This window comes from Dipodomys ordii, unplaced genomic scaffold (assembly GCF_000151885.1).
Source record: "Dipodomys ordii isolate 6190 unplaced genomic scaffold, Dord_2.0 Scaffold86, whole genome shotgun sequence".
NCBI lineage: Eukaryota > Metazoa > Chordata > Mammalia > Rodentia > Heteromyidae > Dipodomys > Dipodomys ordii.
In genome coordinates, this window is record NW_012267302.1 from 2919091 (window position 1) to 2939050 (window position 19960).

General features: G+C 36.6%; 1 protein-coding gene across 1 annotated transcript in view; it reads left to right on the top strand.

Annotated features, from left to right (window-relative positions):
* Positions 1 to 19960, top strand: part of Adk (adenosine kinase) — a 169927-nt gene that overhangs the window by 52381 nt on the left and 97586 nt on the right. The window contains exon 5 of the mRNA XM_013025600.1: positions 1430 to 1483. Within this exon, the coding sequence (XP_012881054.1) occupies positions 1430 to 1483 (54 nt within the window). The remainder of the gene's footprint in view (positions 1 to 1429; positions 1484 to 19960) is intronic.

Here is a 19960-nt window from a genome sequence, read left to right on the forward strand (position 1 = left end):
CTATCTTCTGATCTTTAGTTCTGGGTATATAAACAAGAGAATAGAAGGCCAAGGAGCCTTGTTTTAAGAGTTATTGCCCTGAATAAATAAGTTGATGCTGCCTTTCCTTTTTATTGAAAACTCTTAGTTGCTTAACAGGACTTTTTCTGAAAAATAACATGTTCCTTGATGAACATGGGATAGAAGAGGAAAAAATAAGCAAAGATTATAATCAACTTCAGATATATACTATCCACTTTCTTTTTGTAGTTTCTAGCTTCATTCTTTATAGAAATAGTACATAAAACAGGAAGCTGTAGGATTAGGAGTGTTCCTTAAGTGGTAGAGAGCTTGTCTAGCAAACATTCAATCCTCAATAATGACAATAAAGACAGACAAAAATCAGAGAGCGTTATAGTTAAGAATGCTTTGTGGACAAAATATAGATACATTCTTAGTTTAGTACCTTAGAGGTTTTAACCTCAGCACAGTTCCATTCAGGATGGGTCAAGGTGAAGTGGGCAAAGGTACTTATAAGAAGGGAGGTAGTAAAGAAAAATCAACATGACCTTTCTACCTAGTCCTCTGGTTTTTTAGCATGTGGATTAAAGAAGGGCTTGACTATAAGTGAATTGAAGACTAGGGAATTATTTTTCATTGTTGTTTACTTTTGTTTGTCCCTCAAAAAGTCTGTTTGCTTTCAACAGTACAAGTGAAATATCCAACCTCTATTTTTATTTTTATTTATTTTTAATTTTTTTTCATTATTTAGAGGCAACCTCTATTTTATAGACAGGGAAACTGAGACAAAGAAGTAAAGTACTTGCCTGTAGTCAGTAAGTTAGTAAATGATTGAGTTAAAACCTCCACATGGGTATGGCTAAGGCAGAATCATCCTGAATTTGACACCAGATAAAGTAGCCAGCCTATGACACCAGTGGCTGTGTAGCTACCTGTGATGTGATGTGATGTGTGTGTGTATGTGTATGTGTATACTTTTTCTCAAATAAAAAAGAGAACAAAAACCTTTTTTTTTTTGCTAATTCCTTTTCTATGTTTAGTATATAATCTGGCATATAGTACATGCTAAGCATATATTTATTGAATCATTGTGTATTGTTTGTGAACACTTATACTTAACACTAAGTAGAATTTTGAATTGCTAGATGAGAGTAATATTGCATATGACTCATATAAGAGGATTATTAAAGGTACTTGTGTTTCAAAGCATGGTCAGTTGGATTCTCCTTCTGTCCTGGAGTAGTATCAGCAATGATTAAGACCAGTAAAGAAACAGGTGCTTGGTCATTCTTGTTGTTTTGTCAATGAAGTAGTGCTTGTTTGATAGAATTTAACTGACTGTATGTTCATATTACAATTGGATGTCTGCTGAGGCAAATGTATTTCTATGTTTATATGATTATAGTCTATTTTTGTTTCTGTGTTACAGGTATTCTTTGAAACCAAATGACCAAATCTTGGCTGAAGACAAACACAAGGAACTGTAAGTTAATTAATCTGTAGGTTGTGTACACATTAGTAATCAATCAGATTTTTAAAATTACATAAAATACAAAGATGTAATGCACACTTATTGTCATGATCTTAGTGGGATTAGAATAATTTATGCTATGTAAGACTAATACAGGGGGCCAGGCATCAGTGGCTCATACCTATAATCCTAGCTACTCAGGAGGCTGAGATCTGAGGATCACGGTTCAAAGCCAGCCCAGGCAGGAAAGTCCCTGAGACTCTTATCTCCAATTAACTACCAGAAAACTGGAAGCGGCACTGTGGCTCAAGTGGTAGAGTGCTCACTTTGAGCTGAAGAGTTGAGGGACAGAGTCCAGGCCCAGAGTTCAAACCCCATGACGAACAACAACAACAAAAGAAAATTAATACAGGGAATTATTATTCCTTTATGCACATTAAAATATATAGCATTGTATAATAGTTGACTAATATTTGGAAATACTGCATTTTCTTTTCAAAGATACACTCTAAAACATTTATATTTGATAATATATGAAATTTAAAATTATTGTTAATTTTGGAATACTACTCAAATGCTTCCTCTAATATGCTGAAGATGGAGAAATACATACTTTTGTTGCTTTATGAAAAAGTGAATGTGTAAAGATTGTGTAGTATACTTCATAAAGTTTGCAACATAAAATGTTTTTACTTTCAAATTTTTTATTCATTTATTTTTTTTTTGTCGGTTGTGGGGCTTGAACTCTGGGCCTGGGTGCTGACCCTCAGCTCTTCAGCTCAAGACTAGCTCTCTACCACTTGAGCCACAGTGCCACTTCTGGCTTTTTCTGCTTATGTGGTACTGAGGAATCGAACCCAGGGCCTCATGCATGCAAGGCAAGTACTCTACCACTGAACTACCTTCCCAGCCCTCAAATTTTGAATATACTTTTTAAAGTTCTTTTTTAAACTTTTGTTAAAAAGAACAGCTGCATATGGAATTCTGGGATATTTTCTTTGACATTTTTCTGCCCTAACATAGTATTTAAAAGATTACTACCTGACAAGAACTGTCAGGATCTTTGTTAAAAGAAAATGATAGGTTTTGGAAATTTACATTTTATTTCAATCTTTTGAGCATTTTAGAATTATTCAAGGAAGGAAGCTTTAGAAAAATTTTATGCAGTTTTATCTTCTAACACTTAAGATTCTACCCTATTTATAGGTATATTAGTGAATTTTATAATCTTCCTTGAAAGTTACCTTAATGTGTTTGATATTTTCTAGCATTAAATACATTTTATTTTAACATCTAACTTAGGTGCTTAATATAATCTTCATTTGTACTTATCTGTATAGAGAATAATTTTCTCTTATAGAGTACTTCTTTAGATTAATAATAGGCTTACTAAAAATGGATGTTTTTGAAATTTATTTTAAGTTATTCCACTTACAGAACTAAAATTTTGACTAAAAAACACCTATAGAAGACCAATTAACCAATTGACAATGAAATTATGCAAAGAGCAAAGTGTAAACCCCATGGTTCTGTTTTTTCTATTTAAAATCATCCCCTAGAGTCTTTGGTATATAGAATAATGTAAGACAGAAACTTGAGAAAAAAGATTGTGCTTAGAGAAACAAGTCATTTTTTCCCTAGTTTTCCCCCAAGGAATAACGAACATATTTGTGAAGCATCAGTGACTAAGTGTATGTCTGAATCACCAGATTTTTGGAACTGAGAATGTTTTAAATGAAAACATAGTTACTTCTTTTAAAGCAGTATCAAGATTATTAGCACTATCTTTGTATTGGTAGCTCAGATTGGTTTATATAGAATTATGGCACTTTTTCAGGAAGTGGACTAGTAAGGTGGGTTTTGCTTACTTGTTTGTCACAGTGTATTGGGATAAATACCTGAGAAAATCAACTTAATACAACAGATGTTTATTTTGGCTCATGGCTTCAGAGGTTTTAGTGCACAGTTGCTTGGCCACATACTGTAGCCCTGTGACATGGCAGAATGTCATAGTACAAAGTTGACGTGGAGGAAGGCTGCTCAATTCTTGGTAGCCCAGGAGTAGAAAAAGAGCTTGAGGTGGGTGAGACCACATAATTATGGAGTCAGAGCCCAGTGATCTAATCATTTCCCCAAAGCCCTATTTCTGAACATTACATTGAAGACCAAGTCTTCAACACGTGTTGGGGGGAGACGCATTTCATATGCAAACTGTAATAATGCTAGGCACTGCTTTTTAAAAAGATATAGTGCAGCTTTTTAAATATATATTAAACATCATTAAATGGCTTATTTTTTAAATTAAATGGTTTAAAAAAAACAATAGAAATTAACTTCCATTTGTGAATGGAGACTTAACCAATATTGAGTTCCTCTTGAAAAGGTAAAGGTCTGCAGTGATAGAAGAATCTTTATTATTATTAGAAAATGCTAAAAACAGAGGAGTTACAGTTACAAGTCAGGCAGAGTAAATTTTCTTTTGTACAATATCACCCTTACCCTAGCTGTCTCTCAATTTTTCCCTCCCATACCACCCACAAGTTGTATAATTCATTTTCAACATAGTGTCCAGTGGGTATCTTTGCTGCCTTTGTTTAACCTATGTCCCTGACAATTCTGGAAAAGCCTGCTTTTCCAGGATTAAGTAGTAAATGTATAGGTTTCTTAGCAACTTTTTAAGCTAACATCATCAGATGCCAGTTTTCGATATTCCAAATGTAGAAGTGCGGATAATTTCATGCTTACACATATTCCAGACATGGTTCTTAATTAGTTAAAGCCCCCCCCCCCACCCCTTTTTTTGGTCCGGTCTTGGGGCCTGAACTCTGGGCCTGGGCGCTGTCCCTCAGCTCTTCAGCTCAAGGCTAGCACTCTACCACTTGAGCCACAGCGCCACTTCGTTTTTTGTTTTTTTTTTTTTTGCTTATGTGGTGCTGAGGAATTGAACCCAGGGCCTCATGCATGCAAAGCAAGCGCTCTACCAGTGAGCCACCTTCCCAGCCCAAAGCCCATTTTTTCTAAGGAATTTTATGCTAGACACTCAGTCATATTGAATAAACTAAAAGGGAAATAGCTACGCCACACACCAGTGATTCATGTCTGTAATCCTAGCTATTTAGAGGGCTGAGATCTGGAGAATCACTGTTCGAAGCCAGTTCAAAGAAGTCCTTGAAATTCTTTTTTTTTGGGGGGGGTCCGTTTGTAGGGCCTGAACTCTGAGCCTGGGTGCTGTCCCTCAGCTCTTCAGCTCAAGGCTAGCGCTCTACCACTTGAGCCACAGTGCCACTTCTGGCTTTTTTCTTTTTGCTTATGTGGTGCTGAGGAATCGAACCCAGGGGCTCATTCATGCAAGGCTAGCGCTCTACCACCTTCCCAGCCCCTACTTGAGATTCTTATCTCCAGTTAGCCACCAAAATGCTGAATGTGGACTTGCGGCTCAAGTGGCAAAGCACTAGCCTCGACAAAAAGTTAAATGAGAGAGTTTGAGGCTGAGTTCAAGCCTTTGTACTAGTGCACAGCATGCGCACTCATGCACAAAAGAAAAATTAGCTTTAAAGTATTTATTTTAGTTTAGTTTTTGCTGTTGTTTTGAGATAGAATCTCACTGGGTAGCTGAGGCTGGAAGTGGTGATGCTCCTGCTGCAGCTTCCTGTGTGCTGGGATTGTGCCACCATGTCGTGAAGAGACACAGCAGTAAAGCACTAATCTAAACTCAAAATGGTATTTTCTGCAGAGCTTCTTACAGTGTAGAAGTTCAAAAGGCACTCAGGAAGCCTAGGCAAGAGAATCTTAAGTTCCAGGTCAGCTTGGGCTGCATAGACCTTGTCTAAAAAAGAGTGCTTTCATAAATATGATTGTATTCTCAAAACTGACTATACTTTTATGTGAGTATAGATCAAAAACCGTTTCAGCAGTTTCATCAAATAATTTCACCAAAACCTCATTAACCTTTTAGGCTAACTGGCATCCTCACCATTTTACAAATTCAGAAGGCTTCCTTACCTAAATTAAGGTTTTAAATTGTGTTCACTATTACTGTGTTTTTCTAGAATTTGTTCCTCTATATACTTGTAAAATTTAGTCACAAGACAAGTTTGTATAGTATTGGGAGAAACAAAATGGAGTAAAATAACCAATTCATTCCAAGGGAAGTCTGTAGTGTGTAGTCATTTTTTCCGGAGAGAGGAAATATTTTAGTCATCTCTAGCATCATTTGCAACAATAACAGCACTTAGAGAGTGATGATACAGTTTTTCTTTCAACACACAAAAGAAAGTTAGCTGTAGTGGCAAAACAGAACTTAGGGCAGAATTCTAGATTGTCCTTACACATTCTCACTGTCCCTCTCCTCCCAAGCCCATAACCAGCTACTTGCCTGCAACTCTTACTTCAGGGAGCTGCAAATTGCCTACCAGCTCCCTTTGCAGTTTATTTCAGCTGATGTGCTTATGTGCTTCTTGAACAATCCAAATTTTTTGCCTACATCAAGGCTGCTTTTTCTTTGATCCTTTCTGGAACTTTAGTTTCTCTAGTTCTAGTTTTTTCTACATTTGAATAAGCCTTAATTCCCATAATAAATTAATTATTTCTTAATAGAGAGGTATTGAATCATGATATGACATGGTTATAGTCTCAGGTACAGCTTATATATAAACTCTAATTCATGGCTAAATCATCTAGGGAGAATTTAGTAAAGTCTCAAAACTTCTTCCACATTACTCTAAGTAGAAGGTACTTGTGTCAGTACCAGCCGCATAAAATTAATTTAGAATGAGAATTTTGTTATTCGTAACTTTCCTTATCTCTTGAATGAAGAAACTGACCAGACTCGTCCTACACCTCATTTTTTCCTGAGAGACAGAATATTTTAGTCATCTCTAGTATCATTTGCAACAGTAATAGCACTTAGACGGAGATGCTACAGTTTTTCTTTCTACACACAGAAAAGGTAAAGAAATATGCAATAATTAATTATTAATGCTCAAAGTTCAGCTTTTAATGCTATTCAAAATTTGCAAATGCTCTACATTTCCCAGTGATAACTCCTTGAAATGAATATGTACTTGTTTTATATTAGTGAAGAGAACCTCATTGCTTATCTTCTCATGGGAATTTTGCCCACATTAAGAGTTTGGAATCCTATTTTTGTCATTGAAGCTAAGATATGTGGACTAGTTTCATTTTCCAAAAGATCAAGTGATTATTTTCATTTTAAGCACATCACCTAAGAAATTTTAAAACAAAACTAAACAAAGCCCCTGGTAGTTACAAAACAGTAAATGGATTTCCATGCTATAACTTCTTGGAATTGGAATGAAACTGAATGTAACATACTGGTAGTACTTTTAGTTGGCTAATCATTATGAGAAAATCTTAAAAGATAAGATGAGCTCTCATTGAAGAATGTTAATTCCCAATTTCTAACACATAAGGTTTTTCCTGAAATTTGTTCTAGTATGACTTTTTTGTGATGCTAGCTCCCTCTGTAGAACTTCATTAAGATTGCAACTTGAGTTTCTATAATTTAGTAATAATTAAAAATAGATCTATAAAATTTCCTTATAAATTTTTATTTTGTTGCCAACCATTTTCAAGTTTTTAAGTGTAATTATTTTTATAAAAATACCTTTAGAGCTGGGTATCGGTGGCTCATGCCTATAAATCCTACTCAGGAGGCTGAGAGCCAAGGATTGCTGTTCTAAGCCAGCCTGGGCAGGACAGTCCATGGGACTCTTATCTCCAGTAAACTACTCAGAAAAAGCTGGAAGTGGCACTGTGGCTCAAGTGGTAGAGTGTTTGCCTTTAGCAGAAAGAAGCTCAGAACAGTGCCCAGGCCCTGAGTTCAAGCTTAGGACCGCCTCCACCCCCCCCCAAAAGAAACACCTCCCAAAAAACAAAAACAACAACAACCCTTTATATATAGTTTTAACAGCATATGCACAATGTATCCTTCTACTTTAATACTGTTTTGCTTGAGAAACCCAGAGAAAAATGTGATTTTCAGATCTGTAATTCTCTTTTCGTTTAGACAATAAGAGCCAGGGGAAAAAAAGCCTAATGGAAGATTTAGTGAAGGAAAGTTTTGGGAGTTTAGCTGGATCCTGTTGTTGAATTTGAGATTTTATTTTGTTTTGCAAAGAAGAGATATAATTTTTTTTCTGTGTCAGAAAGAACAAAGAAAAATACTTCAAAAAGATTCCTAAAGGTAACAAGTAAGTGCAGACAAAATTGCACATATATTTAATTTTCAAGAACTTAAGCCCTTGTAGGTAAATGCTTTGTTGTCAGACTCTGCTTCCAGTTTCCGTGCATGAAAGTGTACTATGATCATCAGCACAAGTGGGCTAGGGTTGCAGCATAAGCTACATAATCAGCCCGTGTCTCTCTGCCATAATACAATTAGAACTCAGAATTTTGTATTTGCTAGGTAGGCACCCTGCCACTTGAGCTGTGCCTCTAGAACTCCTTTTGGTCTGGTTCGTTGGTCACTCATGGGACTTGAACTCTGGGCCTGGGTCCTTAGCTCTTCAGCTCAAGGCTAGCGCACTACCACTTAAGCCACAGCGCCACTTCCCACTTCCGATTTTCTTAGTGGTTTATTGGAGATAAGAGTCTCATCTAGTTTCCTGGCTTTGAACCGTGATCCTCAAATCTCAGCCTCCTTAGTAGCTAGGATTACAGGTGTGAGCCTGTGCTTGGCTTGGTCTGTTTATTTTTGGTAGGCATCATCTCACTTTTTGCCCAGAGAATATGGGAGAACTACAGTTCTTTTAATGCTTTCTGCTACAGCTGGAATGATGGCAGGTGCACACTATCATGCCCTGCTTTTTTTTTTTTTTTGGGTCGGTCGTGGGGCTTGAACTCTGGGCCTGGGCACTGTCCCTCAGCTCTTCAGCTCAAGGCGAGGCTCAACCTCTTGAGCCACAGCGCCACTTCCGGTTTTCTAGTGGTTTATTGGAGATCAGTCTCATGGACTTTTTCTTCCTGGGCTGGCTTTGAATCGCAATCCTCAGATCTCAGCCTCTTGAGTAGCTAGAATAACAGGCGTGAGCCACCGGCACTCAGCTCATGCTCCACTTTTTATAGATAAAGATCTTGAGAACTTTTTGGACTCAGCTGTTCTTGAGCCATGATCCTAACAGTCTTCTGTTTCCTGTCTCACTCTATTGATTGAGAAAGGGGGTCTCATTAACTTGACTAAGCTGTCCTTGAACCTCTGTGCATCTGCTGTGTAGCTAGGATTACAGGTGTGAGACACTGCCATCTAACTTTACTTAAAAATAAAACCTTAAAAATTTTTTTTTGCAATGTTGGGGATTGAACAACCATACCAGGTGTAGAAGATAGTCTATTTCAGCAGTGTGACCTCTTTTGCAGAACTTCAAAGTTGTTTTGTATTTTACATAAAATTTTCAAATTCACAAGGTATCAGCTATTAGGGTAAGATGAAAACCCATAATTTACTCTATAGAATCCAATGCAGTCATCTTAGAGAATTTTAATTGATTTTCCTTATTTGATGATAAACTGACTTGTATGTAAATTATTAAAATGCTGTGGGTTACACTGGTGGGCCAGTGGCAATACATGGACTAGAAGAATCTAGGTCTCCTTTTTCATAGACTAGATTGCTAGTTTTGCCACTGTGTACATGATTTAAATACATTTTATTTTTCTTTCCTATTTTTTTTTGGGGGGGGGCTGGTCATGACACTTGAACTCAGGGCCTGGGTGCTGTCCTTTAGCTTTTTTGCTCAAGGCTAGCACTCTACCACTTTGAGTCACAGCCTACCACTTCTGGTTTTCTGGTGGTTAATTATAAATAAGTCTTTCAGACTTTCTAATAGGTGCAGTTCTCAGGACTGTGCCTCCTGAGTAGCTAGGATTATAGGCGTGAGCCACCAGCCCCAGGCCTTGTTAGTGATTTCTCTGAACAGTTAATCTCCTGAGAACATAGAAGAGAACACCCCAAAATGACATTAAAGTATTCTTACACAAAGTTTTTTGTTTTAATGTGTAATATTTTGACTTTCAAATAAAGTATAGAGTATAGAAAACATTTCTTACCACCAGTTTTAAGAAGTAAACCATTAGAAATGCAATTAAAGCTCCATTCCTGTTCTAACCACAAGAAAGTAGTACCTAAGTACATATGTATAAATCTTAAATGCTGTGGACTTTTGTTTTTCAACATACTTTTGACAATTATGCATATTGTCACGTAGTTTCTCTGATCTGGTGGTACTGGGGTTTGAACTTAGTGTCTCAAGCTTGTTCAGCTGATGCTCTACCACTTGAGCCATAAAAGCTTAGCCTTTATCTGGTTGTTTTGGAGTTGGGTTTTAAGGACTTTGGCTTCAAACCTTGGTCCTCCACATCTCAGCCTCTTAAGTATTAGTGTGAAGCTCTGGCTCTGGCTCTGGCTTTCTCTGTCTCTCTCTCTGTCTCTCTCTCTGTCTCTGTCTCTCTCTTTAAGATATGGAAAAACCTTGTCTCAAGAAATTACTAGGTTTTTGGTGTAATTCAACAAATCAGTCACTTTGTCTTTTTGCTTGTACCTTCCCTTCCTCTTCCTGAGGTTATTTTCTGATATACTCTTGTTAGCTTTCATCTTTTTTGTTTTGCTTTAACACCGTAAGGCAATTGTCATTTTTTCACAAAAACTTATCTTCTTGAGTTTATTGCCTTTTAGTACAAGAAGCAGAAGTAAAATTTGTATTAAATACTTGGTGTTAACGTCGGAATTTTTGTAAATTATGAAAATACAAATTTGTTATAAAATTGAGGTGTTTAATTCTTCACATAAGGAAGAAAACAATAACTAAAACAAATGCTGAGACTAGAAAGTGCTTAGTGAGAAAATACAACAAGTACATCATAAGCTCCATGAGGAAATGAGTTGGTGTCTTTGTTTTTTTTCATTGACTATTCAGTATAAGGTCACACAGTGTGTACTTAAACCAATAGTTGTTGGAAAATACATTTAAATTCATTATTGTAGCTAATGTAAAATATGTCTAAGAAATATGCTATTTTCTTACCTTTTGTATTTGATCCTGCTCTCTTCAACGTTGAAAGCCCTGACATGAAATTTATCAAATACTGTATCAGTGCCTTATTTCTGATTTTATTTTTAGTTTGTCTATATTCCTTTTCATTGGTATTACATGTTTATTTACCTTTAAAATCATGACTAATTACCTAATACCTAATACTAATTACAATAGTTTGTACATAAAAAGCTATTATTGTTAATAAACCTTGATCATTTTTAATAATTTCAGTTGCTTAAATATCCCAATTATTAAAAAATCAATTCCCAAATAAACAAGTAGCAAATAACATTATCTTTTGTGCATAGGATTATGTTCACATCCCATTCTCATTAAAATGTATGGATGTATTTTATAAAAATGTATTTTTGTATTAAGAATTAGTACTTTTTTTCTCCTTTAAAGCTAAGGCCATGGATTAAGTTTTGGGAATATTTTTTTTTTAATGGCATTGCAGTATTAGATTACCTTCTCACTAATTAAAATGCAGAACAATCCTGCCATCTTAGTTTGGTTTTTAAGTGCATTTTTGTTTGCTTAACCAAGCTACTTTTCATTATTTATTTGTAGTACTTTGTGAATATTTTGCCATTTTCTTTTTCTAGTACTTTATGAATTGTTTCCTTCATTATGAGATTTCCTCTAATAACCATTAATAAGATAAGTGTGAAAAATTATTTTAAAGTTAAGATGTTACCCACCAGATGGTGCTGTTTTACCTGTTGTGTCTCTGATACTGTGTAGGCTATATGAAGAACTTTCTCAAAGTCTTTGAATGATCTCCTAGATCTATTTGAGTGTAATATGTTAGTTGTATTTCAGCTTAGTGAAAGGAAGTATTCCAGTAACAAAAACTTGTATTTTTGTTACTAAATGTTTATGTCAATAATGGCAGAGGAATTTCCAGAGTTAATATGACAAAGAACTTCATTTTTAAAGTCACCTTTTCTGTGCTACTGTATTGTGGCATTTGAAACAAACTATAGGTGCTCCTCTCCTCCCCTTTTTTTTTTAGACTGTAGCTCAGTCTGACCTCAAACTTTCAAACCTCCTGCCTCACCCTCCTAAATGTTGCGATTACAGGTTTTTGCAAACATATCTAGCTCAGAGAATCTTCTTGACCTAAAAATAATAAATAGCTATTTTTAAAGGTTGACACATGCAAATTATATTGATTACCATAACTATTATGTATCAAAATGAAAATGAAATTGTTAAATTAAGAATGTTATTGACACTTATGTTTCAAGTTTTTTTTATTTTTAAGTAATTATAGTTTTACCTGATTTACATAGCTGTTTAGAAATTAAGGGAAACATCTTGATTGTATACTTATTTCCCAAAAGAAAGATAAAATTAGGATTGATTTCTCTATTTTCACAAAGAAAAAAATTGAGTTTTGTAGTTAATTTATATATTGTGTACAAAGCAACCATGTGGTACAATATTCATTAAGATGGTTGCAATCTAACAACTAACCATTCAACAGAATTGCAATCACTAACTAGCTAATAAAATATACTTTTCATTGAAGTTTGAAAGATTTAGTCAGACCTTAAGAATGGTTCTAGGATTTTAGAATGGTAGTTGGTGCTTGTCTCCCAGCACTTGGGATAATTAGGCAGGATTAAGAGTTTTAGGCCAGCTTAAGCTGTATAGTAATATCCTGTCTCAAAACATAAAACAAATAAAAGGAATGTACAAACAAAAAGGCTATTTCTAGGATTTTTTGGGGGAGGGGGTCCGGTCATGGGGCCTGAACTCTGGGCCTGGGCACTGCCCCTCAGCCCTTAAACTCAAGGCTAGCACTCTACCACTTGAGCCACAGTGCCGCTTCCGGCCTTTTTTTTTTTTTTTTCCTGCTTATGTGGTGCTGAGGAATGGAACCCAGGGCCTCATGTATGCAAGGCAAGCGCTCTACCACTGAGCCACCTTCCCAGCCCAATTTCTAGGATTTTAACGTAGCACTTTTTTTGTTGTTGCTGGTGTTGGTCCTGGAGCTTGAATTCCCGGCCTGGGCGGTGTCCCTGAGCTCTTTTTGTTCAAGGCTCATGCTCTACCACTTAGTGTCTTTGCACCACTTCCCCTTTCTGCTGGTTAAGTGGAGATAAGAGTCTCAAGGACTTTCCTGCCCCTGCTGGCTTTGACCCACAAACCTCAGATTTCACCCTCCTGAGTAGCATGAGCCACCAGGCTGCACATTTTTTTCCCATGAGTTATTTGTGTATAAATTATGAAATATATTTGTGTATGAATTATGAAATTGAAGCCTAGAGTCAGTAAATGCTGTTGAAAACATTGTTTTCTGTGCCAAATATTTTCTATTGAGATAGGTGAAGTTAGAGATTAAGCTTTCTTTAAATCTCTATGATGTTTGCATTTTCCTATAGAAAGTATAACTTTATGCTCAGTTATTTATAACAGGATGAAACATGTCTCTTTAAGGCAGTAAGTTTCCTTGTATTTCCCAATTTTATTTTTCCTTTGATGGTACGGGGCTTGAACTTTCTGCCCACACCTCCTAGGCATGCATTCTACCACTTTAGCTACCTACTGCTATCCCCTGCTTTATATTGCTTTAGTTTTCTTTCAGATACCACTATTATGTGCCATTATGCTTGGCTTGGTTGAGATGGGATTTTGCTAACTTTTTCCAGGCTAGCTTTGAATCCTCCTGTCTGCCTTCTACCTCGTTGGAATTATAGATGTGTGTCACCTGTTTCCAGCTAGTTTTTTATCTTATACTTTTCTGAAATAAATTTTGTAGTTGATTTAATAAGGATTATTATATTGCAATCTCAGAATTATAATATATAATGTAGACTCATTTTCAGGTTTTTCAACTTTAAAAAGAAAAAAAAATCACATCATCCCTGATTTATGTGAATCTTGAGAAGTAGAAATTGGCTTGTCTTTCAGTTCTCAGTGTACCTTTCAGGGACCCTGAATGTAGGATGTTACAGCAACCTTTTCAGGAGTACAGTGAAGATTGTATTATCTTTAAAATAATTCTAAGCAATTATTTCCCCTTTCTTTCTCTTTCTCTCAAAAGTGTGAATGGAATTTTTCATAGATTCCATGACATGATACCGTAAAGGCATACTTTTGAAGATGTAAACATACTTGATTGCCTTTTCTAATTTCTTTTTGATCAGAAGTATTTTCTGAGCTAGGCTCTGATGGCTCACACCTATAATCTTTGCTACTCAGGGGGCTGAGATCTGAGGATCACTGTTTAAAGCCAGCCCAGGCAGGAAAATCTGTGAGACTTTCTAAAAAATTTTAAATGTTTTTTATTGTGAAAATACTGTACAGAGGGGTTACAATCGCAAGAGCCAGATAATGAGTACATTTCTTATCAAGCAGTGTTGCCTGCTCCTTTGTTTTCCTCCTACTATCCCTTCCCTCCTATCTCCATAAATACATCCCCCCCCCAATTGTAAAGTTTGTTTTTTGACAGACTTTTACAATTAACCTTCAGAAAACCAGAAGTGGTGCTGTAGTCTCAAATTGGTAGTAGATCGTTAGCCTTGAGTGAAGAAGCTCAGGGACAGTGCCCAGGCCCTGAGTTCAAGCCCCACAACCACCAAAAAATAAAATTAAAAAAAATTGCTTCTTATTGCCTTTTTCTGTGCAAAAGTTCTACTTTAGACACTGAATACAAAGTGACAGACTGATTTTTTCCCCTAAAGTTTACAGTGTAATAGAGAACACAGACTCGAACTCTAAAATTTAATTCAATAAATATTTACTGTAATACTTAAGGAATCTGATAACTTGAGTTTTTATTGTGCCTCTGTCTACTTAACAATTGTTAATTATATATACCTGAAAAACAGGTGTCTGAAAAATTCCGATCTATCTGGGGTTGTAGACTGATGATATATAATTGCTATCTCATATAGTGTGACAACTAGAATTGGTCATGGGGCTTGCACTCAGAGCCTGGGCACTGTCCCTGAGCTTTTTCCCTCAAGGCTAGCGTTCCACCACTTTGAGCCACAATGACCACTTCTAGTTTTTCTGGTGGTTAAAGGTAGATAAGAATCTAGCCAGGCTGGTGACTCATGCCTGTAATCCTAGCTACTAAGGTGGCTGAGATCTGAGGGTCCCAGTTCAAAGCCAGCCCAGGCAGGAAAGTCAGAGAGATTCTAATCTCCAATTAGCTGCCAGGGAACTGGAAGTGATGCTCAAGTGGTAGAGCACTTGCCTTGAGCTGAAGAGCTCAGAGACAGGGTCTAGGCCCAGAGTTCAAGCCCCATAAGTGACCAAACACCCCCCCACACACACACACCTGGAGTCTGATGGATACACACACACACACACACACACACACCTACCTCTCTCGAGTCTGATGGATTTTCTTGCCAGGCAGGCGCGCACACACACACACACACACACACACACACACTCTCTCTCTCTCTCTCTCTCTCTCTCTCTCTCTAGTCTGATGGATTTTCTTGCCAGGCACACACACACCTCTCTCTCTCTCACACACACACACACCCCTCTCTCTCTCTCTCTCTCTCTCTCTCTCTCTCTCGTCTGATGGATTTTCTTCTTGCCAGGCACACACACACACACCCCTACCTTTCTCTCTCTCTCTCTCTCTTGTCTGATGGATTTTCTTGCCCTGGCTGGCTTCAGTAGGCATGAGCCACTGGCACCCAGCTTAGTGTGATTTTCTTATGAGTAATAGTGACTCAAGTCCCGAGAAGATGGATTAAAAATAAGATTCAGCAGAGGGCATCCTGGGAGATTGTGATGTTTTGTCTTTCGCTTCTGTGGAGAAATATTCTTTCTGATAACTTGAGGGAAATAAATTAATTTGCAGTTTGCAGAAGTAAACCTAATAAAATGTTTGAGGTTTGTAAGTGGATAGGAAATGGCCTAGAAAGTGAGAGGAAGAAAATTAGGGAAGAGACAGCTTTTAGGTTTCATTAAGAAACTCCTTAGTTTGTTACTTACAAAATATGGGAGAGTGGAATTAGTAACTTTTCTAGTTTCATATCAACTGTTTTATGTTTGTCACAGATTCTAAACTAGTGATACAGAATTACAATAATTAAAATTTTACATGTGTATAGGTTAATAACAATATTAAGCATTTCCTGTCAAGTTTAGGTAGATTGCCAAACCATTTGTGATCATTTCACTTAATTCTTGTATCAGCATGAGTTAAATAATGTTACTAAGTGGAGTTTTCAGAGGAGAGACTATATTGACCAAGATTGTACAAGTAAGTGTTGGATATTGAAACTCAGGTCAGTGTTACTTTAAAACCCAGGCATTTAACCACTATAGTATTTGCCTGTCATGTGGAACAGAAAAGATGTAATGGATCTAAATACTTCATCTAACTTGCCCTATAATCAGATATCTGCCATAGCCAAAATCTGTAATTAATGTCAAGTTTAGCTATCTAATTTACTTAGAAAAAAAAGCTTACCCACCAACCTTTCATTACTATAATTGTCCTTATTGCAGATCCTTTATTTTGTGAATTTACCCTGCTATCATTTGACTTGATAAATCCTCTTTAGTTTAGGCCAATCATGAGTATCCCATTTTCTTGCTAGTCATTAGACATAGGCATATAACTTTTTTGGGCAATAACTCATGATAACAATGACATGAGGAGGTTTTATGAAGGGCTCCTGTGAAAGATTTCTTAGCTCCCATTTCTAGATATTTGTAATTAGATGGGTGCTTTGAATGATGGGAGCTGTCTTGGGAACTAATAGGGAATTGTTCCGGATTAAACGAAAACACTGGATGACAGAGTGAAAATGAAAAGGTGGTAAATGTTGTGCCTAGGTCGCAGGACCACCAACAAGAAGACCAAGAGTCAGACTTTACAGCTGTTTTAAGGTTTTATTTAAACGGGCTGCAGCTCAGGCCTTGTCCTACACTCCCACACAGCGAAGCCTAGGAGGAGAGCCCCGAGCTAAAGATTTGCAGAGGTTATAAAGGTACACAACCAACCAGGTGTTTGGATTGCCACCACGTGTTGCTCTGCTAGAAACAAGCAACAAGTGGTCACTGCCTCAAAACTTTAACCCTTCATTAAGAACTTCGATTATATGATGAGCTGCCTAGTTACAAAGTCCTAAAGTCTGGCTCAAGACTGGGTCTTACATAAAATTAAGAAATTGGGCTAGAAATGTGGTAGAGTTTTTGCCCAGAATGTATGTGGCCTGGAAAAGAAAACTTTCATCATTTTTTTTAATGTATTAAGTATTATCATTGATAGCTAGGTCTGATACTAATAATGGCACCAAATGAAAGTTTGAGATCAAAATCATTTCCGACTACTAACCCAGATCTTTTTATTAGCAAAAGACTGATGTCACATTAAGAAAACAATATACCATAACCATGTGGCAATTATATAGCAAATTCAAGTATGGACCAGTAATCACAAATCTTTTAATATAGTTCACCATATTTATAGACCAACAGAGAAAAATCTGACAGATATTTGGATGCTTAGCTGTTGAAAATACTTTTTTTGTGTGCCATTTCCTCAACGTCTTTTCTCAGCACTAGTGCTCTACTACTTGAGCCATAACTGCATTTCCAGTTTTTTTGGTTGTTAATTTGAGATAAGGTCTCAAGGGCTTTCTTGCCTGTGCTGACTTTGAACAGTGATCCTCAGATCTCAGCCTTCTGAGAAGTTTAGGATTATAGACAGGAGCCTGGCTGAAAATACTTTTGATCAAAATTCTAGCACCTATTTCTAAGAAAGCAAACTCTTGAGAATAGGAATGATTGGATACTTTTTTTTTTTTTACAATGATAAAATATCTCAACCTGAGTTCTAAAGCCAAACTATCATGTCAGGGGAAACATTCCATAACTTAAGATTGTGAATACGTATGCTCATTTCCACTAATACTGAACATCATCATGCAGGAGGTTAAAAGCAGTGCAGTTTGATGAGAGCAAAGAGGCATAAGAACTTAAAAATAAGGGGCTGGGAAGGTGGCTCAGTGGTAGAGCGCTTGCCTTACATGCCTGAGGTGCCCTGGGTTCGATTCCTCAGCACCACATAGGCAAAAAGAAAAATACTGGAAGTGGCACTGTGGCTCAAGTGGTAGAGTGCTAGCCTTGAGCTGCAGAGCTCAGGGACAGCGCCCAGGCCCAGAGCTCAGGCCCCACGACCGGACCCCCTCCCCCGCCAAAAAAAATAGAACTTTGGCTGGGAAGGTGGCTCAGTGGTAGAGTGCTTGCCTTGCATGCTCAAGGCCCTGGGTTTGATTCCTCAGCACCACATAAGCAAAAAGAAAAAAGCCAGAAGTGGCGCTGTGGCTCAAGTGGTAGAGTGCTAGCCTTGAGCTGAAGAGCTGAGGGACAGTGCCCAGGCCCAGAGTTCAGGCCCCATGACCAGACCAAAAAAGAAAAAAAAAAAATAGAACTTAAAAATAAGTGAAACTTCAGATGACAAGAATGTCCCTGAGTACTTCAGACCCAAAAATAAAAATGGCTTAGTACAAGAATTCAGAAAGTGAGAAAAAGATAAAATACTTAAGTATAAACCTTACCTATAAACCAGCACTTAAAAGACAGATTTGAACAAAACTATAGATGTGGTTAGTTCTCATCTCTGATTAAAATATTTTAGGAAGTTTGCTATTTAATAAAGTCTCTTTTCATGACAGTAATAGTGCTGGGCACTGTACCTAGGCTCTTGTGCAAGCACTCTATTACTGAGCTGCATTCCCAGCCTGAGATTTTGTATATTTCTTATACTCAAGCTGTACAGTAAATTCAACAAATCATTTGCTTGAATAGTGTCCTAATTTTTAAGAACAATTCTGCTCTTGTTTCTGGTCCTGTTTGCTAATCAGCACTTAGTTATTGTACATTTTTTAGTTTAATTTACATTCATCAGCACTGTACGTCATATTTTTATATATTTGATGTAGCTAAGGTTCACATTTCTACAATGCAAAAACCTTATACAAGTTTGTATATCTAACACAAATTTTAACTTATGCCTCATACTGAATAATGAATGCTGGTTCTTGATGTTAGTGTAATGCTACAGAGGTTATGTACTAAAACTGGTATGATTAGCAAAATATAAAGTTTTCTATTTATTAGCCATTACTAGAAAATAAGTTTTCAGAATTGTTTTTCATGTTTACAATTTAATATGAAATGCTTTAAACAAAAGCAAATTGACATGAAAATAGGTTTTATTTTTAGAATAAAACAGTTTTTTCCTAAAACAATTTTTCTGTAACTTACTTTGAAAAATGTTTTGAAACTAAAACATTGTTGGTAATTTAAAAGGCCATAGATAATAATCCTAACATTTTCATAGCTGCAGTGAATTGATTTGTATAGAATCAATATTAAACCTTCCATTAGGGAAAGTGAAAATCAAACATCAGAAAGTTGGTGAACAAGCCAAATGTGTGGGTGCACATCTGTAGTCCCAACTACTTGGGAATTTGAGGCAAGGGAATGGCTTGAGTCCAGATGTTTGAGGCTATCTCATAAGAAATAGGACCCTATCTCATAAGAAAAAAATAGGTATACAAATACTGTTTTTTGTCAGATACATCTGTAAATAACAATACCTCTACTGTGTGTACTTAATGCTGTGCCAAAAGCCCTGCATACTTCCTGGCATTCAGTAAATCTGAAATGAATAGATAAAAGTCTAGGAATCAGTGGGAAAAAAATTAACTGAATGTCTATAAATTTTGATTTTTTTTACTAGAATTGTAACACGTTACCCACAACTTGATTCTATTATTTAGATATTTAAAATTCATTGAACAATTGCTTTTTGTAGTTTTATTTCTGAGACAGTAATCATAATTATTTATCATACATTCTCCTTTCCTTTCAATATCATTTAGTTCATACTATGGAAACTAGTTATTTTTCTAGACTTATTTATTAGCCACTAAATGCTACACGATAGAGATCTAAAAGTAATAGCATCTATTTTTAGTGAACAACAACAGTGGTGATGTGGAGTCAATGTTAAGGGCATACAAAACTGTTTTGTGGTATTCATCAGAATCAGCTGCTTAAACTTAAGTGAAGGGAGAAAAAAATTCATCAAGTGGATTTGGCAGAAGAATAATTTTGTCAGGGATGGACTTTAAAAGTCAGGAAAGCCTGAGTACAGCATATTTACTACATATTTATATATTTACAGCATATTTTGTCTCCCTGGAACATTTTATAAATGGTATTGAGTATTCAAAAAAGACAGGATCCAGGCTGGGAAGGTGGCTCAGTGGTAGAGTGCTTGCCTTGCATGCTTGAGGCCCTGGGTTTGATTCCTCAGCACCATATGAGCAGAAAAAACAAAAAGCCGGAAATGGCGCTGTGTCTCAAGTAGTAGAGTGCTAGCCTTGAGCTGAAGAGCTGAGGGACAGCACCCAGGCCCAGAGTTCAGGCCCCACAACCGGAC